At 37.7% G+C, this 16,551-nt stretch overlaps 2 protein-coding genes across 2 annotated transcripts in view; both read left to right on the top strand.

Moving 5' to 3' along the window:
• Nucleotides 1-7,053, top strand: part of LOC141361710 (ribonuclease inhibitor-like) — a 76,790-nt gene extending 69,737 nt beyond the window's left edge. The window contains exons 5-6 of the mRNA XM_073863401.1: nucleotides 6,002-6,175; nucleotides 6,666-7,053. Coding sequence (XP_073719502.1) covers nucleotides 6,002-6,175; nucleotides 6,666-6,828 — 337 coding nt within the window. The 3' untranslated portion in view covers nucleotides 6,829-7,053. The remainder of the gene's footprint in view (nucleotides 1-6,001; nucleotides 6,176-6,665) is intronic.
• A 1,839-nt stretch (nucleotides 7,054-8,892) lies between these two features.
• Nucleotides 8,893-16,551, top strand: part of LOC141361709 (NACHT, LRR and PYD domains-containing protein 14-like) — a 273,710-nt gene continuing 266,051 nt past the window's right edge. The window contains exons 1-2 of the mRNA XM_073863400.1: nucleotides 8,893-8,936; nucleotides 9,086-9,259. Of these exons, the coding sequence (XP_073719501.1) occupies nucleotides 8,893-8,936; nucleotides 9,086-9,259 (218 nt within the window). The remainder of the gene's footprint in view (nucleotides 8,937-9,085; nucleotides 9,260-16,551) is intronic.

Raw genomic sequence — 16,551 nt, 5'->3', positions numbered from 1 at the left:
AATTTTTTCCCTAGCAACCAAATACAGTACCCTAGCAACAGAGTAAACAAAGCCTTATATCTCCGCATCAGAACATCGTAGAGACACGGGGGTTGGACCGTTTGACTCGTGACTCAAAGTGTAATCATTATGGGATGCCAATTTTTTCCCTAGCAACCAAATACAGTACCCTAGCAACAGAGTAAACAAAGCCTTATATCTCCGCATCAGAACATCGTAGAGACACGGGGGTTGGACCGTTTGACTCGTGACTCGGGGTGTAATCATTATGGGATGCCAATTTTTTCCCTAGCAACCAATTACAGTACCCTAGCAACAGAGTAAACAAAGCCTTATATCTCCGCATCAGAACATCGTAGAGACACGGGAGTTGGACCATTTGACTCGTGACTCGGAGTGTAATCATTATAGGATGCCATTTTTTCCCCTAGCAACCAAATACAGTACCCTAGCAACAGAGTAAACAAAGCCTTATATCTCCGCATCAGAACATCGTAGAGACACAGGGGTTGGACCGTTTGACTCGTGACTCGGCGGGTAATCACTATGGGATGCTATTTTTTTCCATAGCAACCAAATACAGTACCCTAGCAACAGAGTAAACAAAGCCTTATATCTCCGCATCAGAACATCGTAGAGACACGGGAGTTGGATCGTTTTACTTTTGGCTTGGAGTATAATCATATATGTTACCCAGAATTTTGCCACGGCAAGCACCACTCACATTTTCTTCAGGAAATGTACCTAGCTAGTTATTATTATTTTTCTTCTGAGACTAAATTTCTGCAGCTATCTCGTCCTACAGCTTTCAAGCTACATCCACCAAATTTTCCACGGACATTCTAACTGGTCTGAAGAAGTGTGCTATGACTTTTTGAAGGGATCCGACTTACAGAATTCCTAAAACGGGAAATAAAAATTCCGAAAGTCCCATTGACTTAACATTGGACAAACTTTGACGGGTTCTAGCTGCGAGTGAGAATTTTGTAGAAACTTGTGGGTTACCACATTTGAAGAGGCTGGCAGGCTGTGTAAGAACATACATCACATTGGGGTGTACGTTTCACCCCTGGGGCATAAGAGGCACCCAAAATTCCCCATTGACTTATAACGGGGCAGGAAACATGCCCATATTAGGGAATAAAAACGTTCCAGGTGGAATATCTTCGCTTTACAGTGTCATAGAGACTTGGGGGTGGGCTCATTTTACTCGGGCATCCAATCAGTCTCTCACGATCGTCCCAGAGCTATTAAGCCACGCCCCTAGCAACCATTTTTCGGCACCCTAGCAACATCTCTCATAGACTGCCATTATAAAATGCCCAGATGGATATCTTTGCAGCACAGTGTCACAGAGACATGTGGGTGGGCTCATTTTACTCAGGCATCCAATCAGTCTCTGAGGATTCTTATTGAGGTTTTAAGCCACGCCCCTAGCAACCAAATATGAGCACCCTAGCAACATAATAAACAAAGCCTTATATCTCTTGATCTGAACATCATAGAGACATGGGGGTTGGGTCTTTTGGTCATGTTAGGTTCATGCTAGCCTCATGCTTAGTCATACTAGCTTCATGCTAGTTTCATGCTAGCTTTATGCTAATTTAATAATAAATCTTGCTAACTTCATGTTAATTCATGTTAACATCATGCTAGCTTCATGTTAGCGTCATGCTAGCTTCATGCTAATTCGTGTTAGCGTCATGCTAGCTTCATGCTAATTCATGTTACCATCATGCTAGCTTCCTGCTAATTCATGTTAGCATCACGCTAGCTTCATGTTAATTCGTGTTAGCATCACGCTAGCTTCATGTTAATTCGTGTTAGCATCACGCTACCTTCATGCTAATTCATGTTAGCATCACGCTAGCTTCATGCTAATTCTTGTTAGCATCATGCTAGCTTAATGCTAATTCATGTTAACATCATGTTAGCTTCATGCTAATTCATGTTAGCATCACGCTAGCTTCATGTTAATTCATGCTAACATCATGATAGCTTCATGCTAATTCACGTTAGCATCATGCTAGCTTCATGCTAATTCATGTTAGCTTCATGCTAATTCATGTTAACATCATGCTAGCTTCATGCTAATTCATGTTAGCATCATGCTAGCTTCATGCTAATTCATGTTAGCATCATGCTAGCTTCATGCTAATTCGTGTTAGCAACATGCTAGCTTCATGCTAATTCGTGTTAGCATCATGCTAGCTTCATGTTAATTCATGTTAGCTTCATGCTAATTAATGTTAGCTTCATGCTAGCTTCATGTTACTTCATGTTAGCATCATGCTAACTTCATGCTAATTCATGTTAGCATCATGTTAATTCATGTTAGCTTTATGCTAATTCATGTTTGCATCATGTTAGCTTCATGCTAATTCATGTTCACATCATGCTAGCTTCATGCTAATTCATGTTAGCATCATGCTAGCTTCATGCTAATTCTTGTTAGCATCATGCTAGCTTCATGCTAATTCATGTTAGCATCATGCTTACTCATGCTAATTCATGTTAACATTATGCTAACTTAGTGCTAAATCATGTTAACATTATGCTAACTTTTTGTTAAATCATGTTTACGGAAAGGTAGACTACTAAACTAAACTTGTTTTAAGTTTCTCTCAAACTTTTTTAAACGTTCAGGCCAGGCTTTGTCAAGCCAACATAAAGTTTGTCTTCAAACTTTTCTATCTAGTTACTTTATTGAAAACTTTTTTGTCAGAAGCTGGCAAACTGGAGTCCAATTAAAAAAAATGAGTTTAAATGTGAGGTTTAGTGCAAGTTTGATTGATATTAAGACACTCACACATTTTAAGATTGCTGTCCTTAAGAAGCATCAGTTCTTTTGAAACATGCTCTTATAAAGATATCTGATCAAGAGATGTTGCACTCCATAAGGCTGAAAAGGGATACAAAACAATCTCAAAATGTTTAGACCTCCATCAGTCTACACTAAGACAAATTGTCTATAAATAAAGACAGTTAAATACTGTAGCTACCCTCCTAGAAGTGGGCGCACAGCCAAGATGACTCCTAAGACACCATGCAGAATACTCAATATAGTAAAGAAAAACCCACAGTATCAGCTAAAGGCTTGAAGACATCATTGAAAATGGCACACATCTCTGTTCATTAGTCTACCATACGCAAGTCTTTAAACAGGCACGATGCCTATGGCAGAAAACACAGAGGAAGCCGCTGCTCTCCCGAAATACATTGCTGTGAGCCTGAAGTTTGCAAAAGAGCACCTTGGCAAACCCCAGTGCTACTGGGAAAATATTTTATGGATTGATTAAACAAAAGTTGGATTTTTTGGGGAAATGTTATTGCTCAAAAAGGACACAGCTTACCATCATCGAAACATAATCCCAACAGTGAAGTATGGTGGAGGTAACATCATGATTTGGGCTTGCTTTGCTGCCTCATGGCCTGGACCACTTGCCATCATCGAGGGTAAAATGAATTAAGTTAAAGAAAAATATCTACAGGATAATGTCAGGGTGGTTGTCCACCAGTTGAAGCTCAGTAGAAGTTAGTTGATGCAACAGGACAATGACCTTAGGCATTGTAGTAAATCCACTACAGGCTGGCTTAAGAAAAACAAAATGTGCCATTTAAAGTGGCCTAGTCAAAGCCCAGACCTTAACCTGTGGAATGACCTCAAGAGAGCGGTTCACACCAGACATCCTACAAATGTGTCTGAGTTAAAGCGGTTTTGTAAAGGGGAATGAGCAAAAATTGCTTCTGAACGATGTGCAGGTCTGATTCAGAACTACTGAAAGCGCTTGCTTGAAGTATTTGCTGCCAAATGAGGGTCAACAAGCTGTTAAATCCAAGGGTTCACTAACATTTTCTTCCAGCACTATGAATGTTTAATGGGTGTTTCGAAAAAAGTTACAAGAAACTGGAATTATTTATTTCTTGTGAGCTTATGCACATCGTGTTTGTTTATTGGTGTGACCTAGATGAGGATCAGATCAAATTTTATGGCAAATCACTGTAGAAAACCAGTTTATTCCTGGAGGTTCACATACTTTTTCTTGCCACTGTAGATCGGTGGTTTATACATACATATTACATATACTGTCTGAAATGAGTCTACATTTACAATAATTTATGATTAATAGCAAGATTTATTTGTGTTTAATGACGTGACGATGTGAAGAGGGAGGAGTTTATACGTGCGTCAGGTTTAGTTGATAAAACACTTCCACATAGGATACACTTGTATATCCTCACTCATGACTCCTCAGAAAGCCTCCTAACTTTTCGTTCCTCTCCTCCTCGCGGTGCAATTATAGAATTGAGATGTCCTACATGATGGCGGAGCTCGATCAGTTTCCGGGTCGTTGGACGTAGGAGCGAGAAGACGAGGAAGCATATTGAGAAGCACCCTGATACACAGCGGAAACGTTTCTGGCCTATTAAAATAAATATGGAATAAGAAAAATGATTATTTATTTTAGAAAATATGTGACCAGTCAAGGAAAGTAGGGACACAAGTCGGATCTGGGGCATTTTGAGTCTGAAAGTGCAGTTTCTAAGCTTTCCAACGATGTGTAACACATGAAAAGCTGAAAAGATTTGGAGAAGTTGTGGCCATTTAAATATAACACATTCAAGAAAGGGAATGCTGAGAAATTTGAGAAAGAAGAGTTAACACTTTTCCCGGCCTGGAGAGACAATAGGGCTCATTTACATCTCATTTAGCTAAGCCATACCCCCTGTAAAGCCGTTTTGAGATACAGATGTTTTAGCATCATATGTAGTATTTTGTAAAAGAAATCTGGATGACAACATGCAAAAATAAACAGGACTTTTTACCTTTGTGTGGATCACAAGTCGATCCACTGCGGCACCCCATAAAGTCAGTGACGTGACTGACATATGAGGCGGCACTTGCTATTTTTGGACCAAAATGTATTTTCGATGCTTCAACACATTCTTACTGACCCACTGATGTCACATGGACTACTTTGATGATGTTTTTATTAACTTTCTGGACATGGAAAACATACATAGATTTTGAATGGAGGAGACACAAAGCTCCCGGACTAAATCTAACGTTAAAACATCTTAAACTGTTTTCCGAAGATGAACTGAGGTCTTCTGAGTTTAGAACGACATATGGGTCATTAATGATATTATTTTCATTTTTGGGCGAACTATCCTTATTCAGGAGCAACGCTGTTCCCTTTGGGGGCGGAGGCGAAAACACAAGCTTATACAGTATGTAAATATACACACAGACAATGACGCCCCCCGCTGCACGCTAGAATCTTCTGAAAAACAAAGCAGATTTCAACTGCAAAATGTACGCTTTTAAATGTACAACAACTGCTATCTCAAACATGGAGAGGCTTCTTCGTGATCTCAACTAACAGATTCTGCAATGAAACGAAATTCACAAATTTGACACGTTGACACAATTGTCTCCAAATTCTTAAAGAAACAGTATACAATTTTAACACATTATATATTTTAAATGTAAACATACAGAATATTTGTCTAAATGGTCTAAATTATATACATAAATAAACTAAGCTTACATATTAAGATAATTTCTAACAAAAATATTCAAAGGCTGAATCTAAAGCAGTATAGGCTCCTACAGTATGTAAAATAGCCCATCCATACAATTTTATGCTTTGACTGTTCAGTACTGTTCATATTTACATTTAAAAAGCAGACATAAAAGTAACTTAGAAAGTTACTTTCCCTAGTAACTAATTACTTTTGATTTAGGCAAACTCAGGAAGAGTGAGTTACAGTAGTCCAACCTTGATGTTATGAATGCATGGATAACGGTCTCAAGGTCCTTAGAAAGCATCATCATGAGTTTAGAAATAGATTTTTACTGAAAGAAGCTATTTTTCACAACAGCACAAATATGTTTATCGAAACATAGAGTAATCAAAAACAACCTCAAGGTTTCTGACACAATCATGTACGTTTAGAGAAGACTCAACACGTATTGGTTTTCTTCTTTTGTTTACAGGTTGTATGATTGCGATATCACAGATGAAGGTTGTGTTACTCTGTCTTCAGCTCTGAGATCAAACCCATCACATCTGAGAGAACTGAATCTGTCTTGCAATAAACTCACAGATTCAGGAGTGAAGCAGATCTCCGATGTAATAAAAGATTCTCACTGTACACTGCAGAATTTGGGGTAAAGTCTCTTACATTTACAAATGGTTCCTTAAAGATGTTTTACATTAGAATCTGAAAAATAGAAACAGTAAAATGAAAATAAATATTTAACGTAAAATGTATGGAAACTAAGAGGTTGAATTTGTAGATTTTTTATTGTTCAAAAAGTTATTTTGTTCATTAAATATTGTTTCAAAATAATTGTTTGTTATTTTTTTATTAAATATCGTATAAACCTGAAATAATCTTGATAAACTATATATTTTGGTGGAAATCTCTAAGAATGTAGTTTTCATTTTTCAAAATCTTTTTACGATAATTGGATTTTGCTCCTAGACCAAAGAATGCCAGAGTTATATTAATTTGAAGATGCACATCATCTTTTCATCCCCACACTCAAAATGTAGGGGGGTGACAGTTAATAAAAATATTTTGAGTTTTAAGGTGATACCTGCTGATTTGTGTGTTGTGATCTGAGAGAGTGAAGTGTGTGTCTCTTTTCTCTACAGGTTGTGGGATTTTAATATCACAGAAGAAGCTCGTTTTGTTCTGACTTCAAAGCCCTTTACAGCAAAACTGATTCTGTCTTATAATAATCTTGGAGATTCAGAAGTGAAGCTGATCTCTGATGAACTGAAGAAACCTGACTGTAAAGTGGAGGAACTGGAGTAAGATCATCTCTAATAAGGACTTAAGAGTTAAATGTGATATTTGTAGTATAGCTTGTTTTGTAATTATATTATAAACTCTACTGATGGTTTAATGACACAATTACAGCTCAAACTATCAGGTTCAGTGGGTTTGAGGGCTCTACACCAAAAGAAAACTATAACCTAATTTTAAGATCCTCATTTACCCCCTCATAAAGAAGAATATGATGAATGCTTAGCAATATAATACAGCCCTTACCACACTCATATCATTATAGTTGTGTGATAAACCACCTGAATTAACTCTATATGCATTTGTTGCACGTCATTATGCACAAATGCCCTTTCTAAATATATTAATGTATTTAAATTAGTCAAAGATATTCAATATGCTGATCTTAATACTGCTGCTAGTAAATACAACCAGTAGTTAGGTTGTAATTGATTTGTTGCATTACATACATTATTTTATTAAACTATATATACAATAGTTATATCCAGTGTTATCCAGCATATTGTAATGAGATTCATTCATTCATTCATTCAAACCTTTATTTAACTAGGATAAAAAATGAGTGATGAGTGGTTTTATACATACATTCTTTACATATTACTTGCCTTCTTGTCTTCAGTTTTCTTGACCTGGGCACCTGATACCTTTATTCCTATACCTTTCTTATACCTGTAGCTTTATATCTGTAATGTTGGTATTCATTTATAAGTTATTCCGCTCTCTCTCTATCTCTCATTTATGCAATGTCTAATGACCCTGCACCTTCTTGTGGCTAAATCTTTGTTTAATTTCAAGTTCACGCGGGCTGCGTAAACCATTGGTAGATTACTAATCTATTTAGGGCACCTTGTTTTAATAATTAATTTAACGATATTTGATGCCAATGTATCGATTCTCATATCGCCAGATACAGACAACGATACATCGCCATAACAATGTATTTTCCCACCCGTAATTACTATTGATATCTTATGATTTATAATGAACTGTAAAATAATAAATAATGAATAAACTAACAAAAGAAAATCAATGTTGATCTAATGTGTGTGTTGTAATCTTAGAGAGTGAAGTGTTTGTCTCTGTTCTCTACAGGTTAAAGGAAGTGTAATATCACAGATTGTGTTGCTCTGACTTCAGCTCTGACATCAAACCCATCACACCTGACACATCTGGATCTGTGTGAAAATAATCTTGGAGATTCAGGAGTAAAGCTGATCTCTGATGTACTAAAGAATCCTGTCTGTAAACTGGAGATACTGAGGTGAGAGCAGGCCTTATGCCATAGCATAGATGCTAAACCGGCATCCACTGCTTCAAGCCAGTCACCCATCAGTCTGCGCAGCTGTCTGTAATGTTTACTGCTATGGAGCATTTGGACGGGACTAAAATCACTGAGAAGCTCTGATAAAAATTTTCTCAGCGTCTCTATGTAAAACTAATCCTGTCCGAATAGTACTTATAGTGGCAAGAAAAAGTATGTGAACCCCTAGGAATAAACTGTTTTTCTACAGTGATTTGCCATAAAATGTGGTCTGATCCTAAAATGTGATCTAGGTCACAACAATAGACAAACACAATTTGTACAAGCTGACAACACACAAAAATTCTAGTTTCTTGTGTCTTTTTGAAAACACCCAATACACATTCACAGCGCTGAAGGAAAATATATGTGAACCCTTGCATTTTATAGCTTGTTGAACCTCCCTTGGAAGCAATTGTTCAAGCAAGTGTTTTTAGTTGTTCTGAATCAGACCTGCACATCGTTCAGAGGGAATTTTTGCCTAAGATACATTTGTAGGATGTCTGGTGTAAACTACTCTCTTGAGGTCATTCCACAGGTTAAGGTCTGGGCTTTGAATAGGCCACTTTAAACACACAGCGTGTCAGTTATTGAGGGATTGAAATAGTAACATTACATGAAGAGATGGATGTTATATTTGCGTATAAACTTTGTAGTTTTGCATAATTTGCATGGAAAGTTTCCACCATTTTGCAACCCTAGAGCTGATATTTCTCCTGTAATAGAGAAACATGTTTATATTGAATACCTGATGAGAATTACTAGTGTGAGTCATGAACTCAATACAGATTCATGAAGAGATGTTCATTAATAGCCTGTGTGATGTTTTTATTTCACATTTAAACACACAGCGTGTCAGTTATTGAGGGATTGAAAGAGTAACATTACATGAAGAGATGGATGTTATATTTGTGTATAAACTTTGTAAGTTTTGCAGAATTTACATGAATTCATTGTTCTCTACAGGTTGATAAGATGTAATATCACAGGTGAAGGTTGTGTTGCTCTGACTTCAGCTCTGACTTCAAACCCATCACACCTGAGAGATACGGATCTGTCTAGGAATAAACTCACAGATTCAGGAATGAGGCTGATCTCTGCTGTACTGAAGAATCCTGACTGTAAACTGGAGATACTATGGTAAGATAATATGAAGTAATAATGAAATGAAATCTGTTTGAGGTGTTTATTTTTTTGCTTCTGCTTCTGAACTGTAGAATTTTTTCTGAGTTTCCAATTCAATTTATAGTAGAGAGTTCTAAGTTAAGTCAATGTCAGCTGACTCCCTAGGGGTTGAACAAAACTCCTAGGGGGAAAAAAACTCAGGAGGAAATCAGGAGGAAAATGGTCCAGAAAGAAAAAACCCTTTGAGAGAGCCAGACATAGCTGATATAGATACTATTTTATAAAATGTTATGGGAATTAAAACATAATATATATATATATATATATATATATATATATATATATATATATATATATATATATATATATATATATATACAGTGCCCTCCACGGTTATTGGCACCCCTGTTTAAGATGTGGTCATGGACTTGTAAAAATTCTCCTTTTTATTTAAACAACATAGAACCCAAATAAAAAAAGACAACAATACAACCTTTCATTTAAGTACCATACTTTGGTGGTAAAAAAAATACACATTTAGAAAAAAAATTGAAATCATGCATCCCACAATTATTGGCACCCCTGAAGTTAACACTTTGTAGAACCCACCTTTTGCCAACACGACAGCACTTAATCTCCTCCTATAACATTTTACAAGATTGGAGAACACAGAGATCTTTGATCATTCTTCTTTGCACAATCTTTCCAGATCATCCAGTGTCCTGAGTGCTCTCTTATGCACTCTCTTCTTTAGCTCGCCCCACAGGTTTTCGATTGGGTTGAGGTGTGGGGACTGATATGGCCATGGGAGGACTTTGAGTTTGTGACTGCTAAACCATTTTTGTGTAGATTTTGCAACATGTTTTGGATCATTATACTGCTGAAAGTCCCAATGACGACCCATCTTCAGCTTTCTGGCAGAGGCCGTCAGGTTTTTATTTAAAATGTCCTGGTAGTTCAAAACGTTCATAATGCCATGCACCCTAACAAGGTTCCCAGGGCCTTTGGAAGAGAAACAGGCCCACAGCATCACAGATCCTCCACCATACTTCACGGTGGGCATGAGGTGCTTTTCGGCATACTCATCTTTTGTTTTACGCCAGACCCACTTAGAGTGTTTGTTGCCAAAAAGCTCAATCTTAGTCTCATCTAACCAAAGCACACAATCCCAGTTGAAGTTCCAGTACCGCTTAGCAAACTCCAGACGTTTACATTTGTGAGTGTTAGTGAGAAAAGGTTTTTTCCTTACATGCCTCCCAAACAGCTTGTTGGCATGTAGAGTGCGTCTGATGTTTGTTTTGGAGACTTTGTAACCCCAAGATGCCACTCTTTGATGCAATTCTGTGACAGTGAGCTTAGGAAAATTTGTACTTCTCTTACCATCCTCCTCACTGTGCGTTGTGGCAGGATAAACTTGGGACCTCTTCCAGCCTTGTTTGTCACTGTTCCAGTTGTTTTAAACTTAATGATTTCTTTGACAGTAGATACTTGCAAGTTAAGGCGAGTGGCTATTTTCTTGTAGACATTGCCTGACTTGTGAAGGTCAACACACATTTTCCTTACTTGAATGGTGTGTTCTCTTGTCTTTGCCATGATGACGAATGATGACGACATGTGTGTGTGTGTGTGTGTATATATATATATATATATATATATATATATATATATATATACAGTCTTGTTCAAAATAATAGCAGTACAATGTGACTAACCAGAATAATCAAGGTTTTTAGTATATTTTTTATTGCTACGTGGCAAACAAGTTACCAGTAGGTTCAGTAGATTCTCAGAAAACAAACAAGATCCAACATTTATGATATGCACGCTCTTAAGGCTGTGCAATTGGGCAATTAGTTGAAAGGGGTGTGTTCAAAAAAATAGCAGTGTCTACCTTTGACTGTACAAACTCAAAACTATTTTGTACAAACATTTTTTTTTTCTGGGATTTAGCAATCCTGTGAATCACTAAACTAATATTTAGTTGTATGACCACAGTTTTTTAAAACTGCTTGACATCTGTGTGGCATGGAGTCAACCAACTTGTGGCACCTCTCAGCTGTTATTCCACTCCATGATTCTTTAACAACATTCCACAATTCATTCACATTTCTTGGTTTTGCTTCAGAAACAGCATTTTTGATATCACCCCACAAGTTCTCAATTGGATTAAGGTCTGAAGATTGGGCTGGCCACTCCATAACATTAATTTTGTTGGTTTGGAACCAAGACTTTGCCCGTTTACTAGTGTGTTTTGGGTCATTGTCTTGTTGAAACAACCATTTCAAGGGCATGTCCTCTTCAGCATAGGGCAACATGACCTCTTCAAGTATTTTAACATATGCAAACTGATCCATGATCTCTGGTATGCGATAAATAGGCCCAACACCATAGTAGGAGAAACATGCCCATATCATGATGCTTGCACCTCCATGCTTCACTGTCTTCACTGTGTACTGTGGCTTGAATTCAGAGTTTGGGGGTCGTCTCACAAACTGCCTGTGGCCCTTGGACCCAAAAAGAACAATTTTACTCTCATCAGTCCACAAAATGTTCCTCCATTTCTCTTTAGGCCAGTTGATGTGTTCTTTGGCAAATTGTAACCTCTTCTGCACATGCCTTTTTTTAACAGAGGGACTTTGTGGGGGATTCCTGAAAATAGATTAGCTTCACACGGACGTCTTCTAACTGTCACAGTACTTACAGGTAACTCCTGACTGTCTTTGATCATCCTGGAGGTGATCATTGGCTGAGCCTTTGCCATTCTGGTTATTCTTCTATCCATTTTGATGGTTGTCTTCCGTTTTCTTCCACGTCTCTCTGGTTTTGCTCTCCATTTTAAGGCATTGGAGATCATTTTAGCTGAACAGCCTATCATTTTTTGCACCTCTTTATAGGTTTTCCCCTCTCCAATCAACTTTTTAATCAAAGTACGCTGTTCTTCTGAACAATGTTTTGAACGACCCATTTTCCTCAGCTTTCAAATGCATGTTCAACAAGTGTTGGCTTCATCCTTAAATAGGGCCACCTGATTCACACCTGTTTCTTCACAAAATTGATGACCTCAGTGATTGAATGCCAGACTGCTATTTTTTTGAACACACCCCTTTCAACTAATTCAACTACTTGCCCAATTGCACAGCCTTAAGAGCGTGCATATCATGAATGCTGGGTCTCATTTGTTTTCTGAGAATCTACTGAACCTACTGGTAACTTGTTTGCCACGTAGCAATAAAAAATATACTAAAAACCTTGATTATTCTGGTTAGTCACATTGTACTGCTATTATTTTGAACAAGACTGTATATAGCGGGAACAATACTGTACATCACCTTTAAGCGTTTATTGTGTCTTTCAGCACAGTTCCTTATGTGACCCATTCTGTCTAAATGAGTGGGAGGTTTTCAGAAAAAATAAGTAGCCTACTACATTAATCCCTTGTCTAGCATCCCAATACTCTTGTAATTAAACATCTACAATGATCGTTATTTGTACATTTTCTGAGAGGTGCACTGTCCTAAATGATTAACCTAATATTTCAAAGATGCATGTCCATCCACATATATATATGTGTGTGTGTGTGTGCATGTACCTGGTAATTATCACGTTGTGGGTACCAATTGTCCCAACAAAGATATAAATACCAGTATTTTTGTTATCTTGTGGGGACTTTTTGAGGTCAAGGTGCTGAAAGCATTCTTTAGAAATGTTGGCCCATATTGATAGGATAGCATCTTGCAGTTGATGGAGATTTGTGGGATGCACATCCAGGGCACGAAGCTCCCATTCCACCACATCCCAAAGATGCTTTATTGGATTGAGATCTGATGACTGTGGGGGGTACTGTTTAGTACAGTGAACTCATTGTCATGTTAAAGAAACCAATTTGCAGGGGTGCAAACTTGTCACCTTTCGGCGAAATTCGCCGTTTTTTGATACAAAATAGGTAATTCTTGTGATTCGTCTAGATCCTCTGAGTTTTTGAAAATGAGGGGTGAGGGGGTCTGCGACATGGTAGCAGTAAATGAAATGATGAAAATCATGTCCAGCTATTGTGGTAACGATGTCAAATTACTAGCCAGTTTTGGCGGGTTATGTTTTACAATTTATAGCCACCTCATTTGCTGCCGAAGTTTAAGCAGTCTGCAGATTGAGTGCACATACTTAACTCGTAGTATTTTCTCATTTAAGGTTACGCGCCCACGTCACGTTGCTGTGCGCGTGGTCATAAAGCTTAACATTTGTTCACGCACCGCAGTTTTAAGTTAAGTGATTTTAAGCCGTTGACAACAGTGCTATATGCGCTATATACCTGTTTCTGTTTAAGAGGAGCGTGCAAGCCACGTATCCGCTTATATAAGAGCGCTTTTGTCTTGTCACCTTTTTCACCCCTGATGAGTTTGCACCCCTGAATTTGAAATGATTCGAGCTTTGTGCATTATCCTGCTGGAAGTAGCCATCAGAGGATGGGTACACGGTAGTCTTAAAGGGATGGACATGGTCAGAAACAATGCTTAGGTAGGCGATGACATTTAAACGATGCCCAATTGGCACTAAGGGGCCTAAAGTGTGCCAATAAAACATCCCCCACACCAATTACACCATTACACACAAATAAGTAGATTAAACAGGGCAGTCATGGGTCAGATATTGGCTGGGCATCACGTCAAAGGAAGGTCAGTTGATCAGTGGTGTAATGACTTTCACAGCAGTAGGAAGTGCATTTGTAAGTCTCATAGTCCTCATGTTTGAGGATGAGACCGGGGAAGAGAAACAAAACGTAGGGGCCGTTTGCATGTAATGTATAGAGCTCGGGAATCAAAGTCATCGTTCACGGCATTCCGCCATGTTTTATGCTACGCGCGTTATAGGAGACGCTTGTAGCAACGGAGAATTAGTATGTGGCCAAATGAAGCAATATTAATGCATCGAACGTATATGACGCTAATACAACAACAACAAAAAACACATAGTTTTTGGCCTTATCAGTGCACTACGCTAACCTTTTACCCAAGGAGTGCATGTGCTCCTAAATGGAAAAATTTAGGAGCACACAAAGAAATATAGGAGCACAGTAAAAAGTTGATTAAACTGCTCAATTCATATAGATATTCTATTCCCGTGCTATATGCAGATTTAATGTAGGCCAGAGTTCACGTCACCAAAAGCAGCAGATATAAGCTGCATTTTATTGATCGTAAGCTCATTTTTAATATTTAATATTTTAATAGGAGAGAGCGACAGCAGCACTGATAGCCCAATATCATTTCATTTCTTTACTATTAACGAATATGATTGTGTGTTGAGCGTCTACGACAGGGCTATTCAATTAGTTTGTCATGGGGGCCAGTTTATGAAAAGCATCTCAAATGAGGGGCCAGAGATATATCAGTGATAAAGACTACATTTTTCTACATTTAAACATTCTCATGTTGTATTTTGAAACTGCATGACAAGAAAATCAGTGCATTGTACAATAGACTTTTTTACAAACATGTATTTTCAAACCGCATACAACAAAATAAGTGCATTTTAATATGACCAAGTACGCTTTTTCTACATCCAGACATGTTCGTATGTTTTATTTTAAAACTGCATAACAACATAAGTGCATTGTTAGATGCCCGAGTAAGCTTTATTCTACATTTAGGGGTAAATAAGAGCCATATCACACTCGTTGAGAATTTAACTTATTTACTCACTTAAGTACACAACCAAAAGTTTATAATATGGAACATAACATTGTTTTATGCAGTTTTTTGTCAAAGCTAATTATTTCACGACCTCTATTTAAACTACAACCGCCATCTTAATAACTGGCAAACATTAGGCTAGCTTCTTATAAGAGAAATTATACTTTTAGATTTCATCAGGGCAGTAAAATCAGGTGTATGTTTGTCACGATACGCATACAGTGGTGCAGGTGCTGGGCTGTGAGTGATGGGTGATTAACTGTTACTCGTTTAAATTGCATTCTTGTATGAGAACCATGACTCCCAATAATATTTGAGCCTTTGTCTGCTTTGAATTTCGGAGAAACGCCAGGCAGGATCTTTTTTCTAGTTCACAAAATTCGTTTCAATGCGTTTCCTTTATTAAGACATCTATTGTTAATGTCATTGTGGATAAGCGATTGATCATTGAGCTGACATATCAGACAACAACTGTCGGAAAAGGTGGTGTTGTAAGCTGGAAATACAACAAATAAAGTTAAAACAGCCATAGAGTCCGTGGTCTCTTAACTCACCACTGTCAGTCATTGCATCTTGACGTTGGCGCTATCAGGGCGGGGGAGGCTCGCGTTGCGGACAAAGGTGTGAATATAAACACGTGATACAGCTGCTCGCGCCGGTCATGTGACTCACGCTCTGCATCTCATGCTGTATGAAACAGATGTACGCGCATCAAGATTGCGACCTCGTCCTCTTGCATGCTTTCCGTGTAAAATCAGTGGTATGCGTCGCTGTTGTTCAGTGTCACTGGCGCACTGTGCTCCCAAATTATTTTACAAGTTCGCACATAACTATTTTTAGGCGCATATGCGAGTGAAATACTCGCACTGTAGAGCCCTGCTTATGATTTAGATTAGATTCAACTTTATTGTCATTGCACATGTAAACAAGGCAACGAAATTTAGCATCTAACCAGAAGTGCAGATAGTAGTAAGTCAGTGCAGAATAGATGTATGAACATGTGTACAATAAATAGATAGATATATTACTATGGGTCTATACATAATATAATGTGAACAATGTGGACATTATATGGATATATATGATATTAATGTAATTTTTTTGAATGAATAAGGTGCAGGTAGGGGTGTGATGAGACACTTAATCCACGAGAATGAGACGATATTTTTATACTTCTTAAAAAATCCTCAATGATAAAATAAATAAGAAACTGAAATCACCTCATTTTTAAAAGTTTTAACTAATCAAGGACTGCCCCTAACAATTATTTTGCTTACTGATAATGAAGTAGCCTAATTTGTTATTTTTGGGTAATAAAAATAGACCCAAGTGAGCAGTAGCCTTTAAAATTACATAATAACGAAGATGCAATAATAATTGGTTCAAATAAAGAATTTAAACCAAGTTACATTAAACAACATTACATTAACAAACACATTACATTTGTGTCCTATAAATAAAAAGCATTATGTATGTATTATAACAAATGCCTGCAAGGGGCGATAGTGGACTCGTCTCGCGGATGCTACCTTACTTTCACTTTCACTTTAGAAGGAGAGAAACGCTTATTTTTAGCCAGCATTTCACCTCCACAAGAAATCTCGCGAAACACATTTA

Source organism: Misgurnus anguillicaudatus, chromosome 24 (genome assembly GCF_027580225.2).
Source record: "Misgurnus anguillicaudatus chromosome 24, ASM2758022v2, whole genome shotgun sequence".
Lineage (NCBI taxonomy): Eukaryota > Metazoa > Chordata > Actinopteri > Cypriniformes > Cobitidae > Misgurnus > Misgurnus anguillicaudatus.
This window is presented reverse-complemented; position numbering and strand designations above follow the sequence as displayed.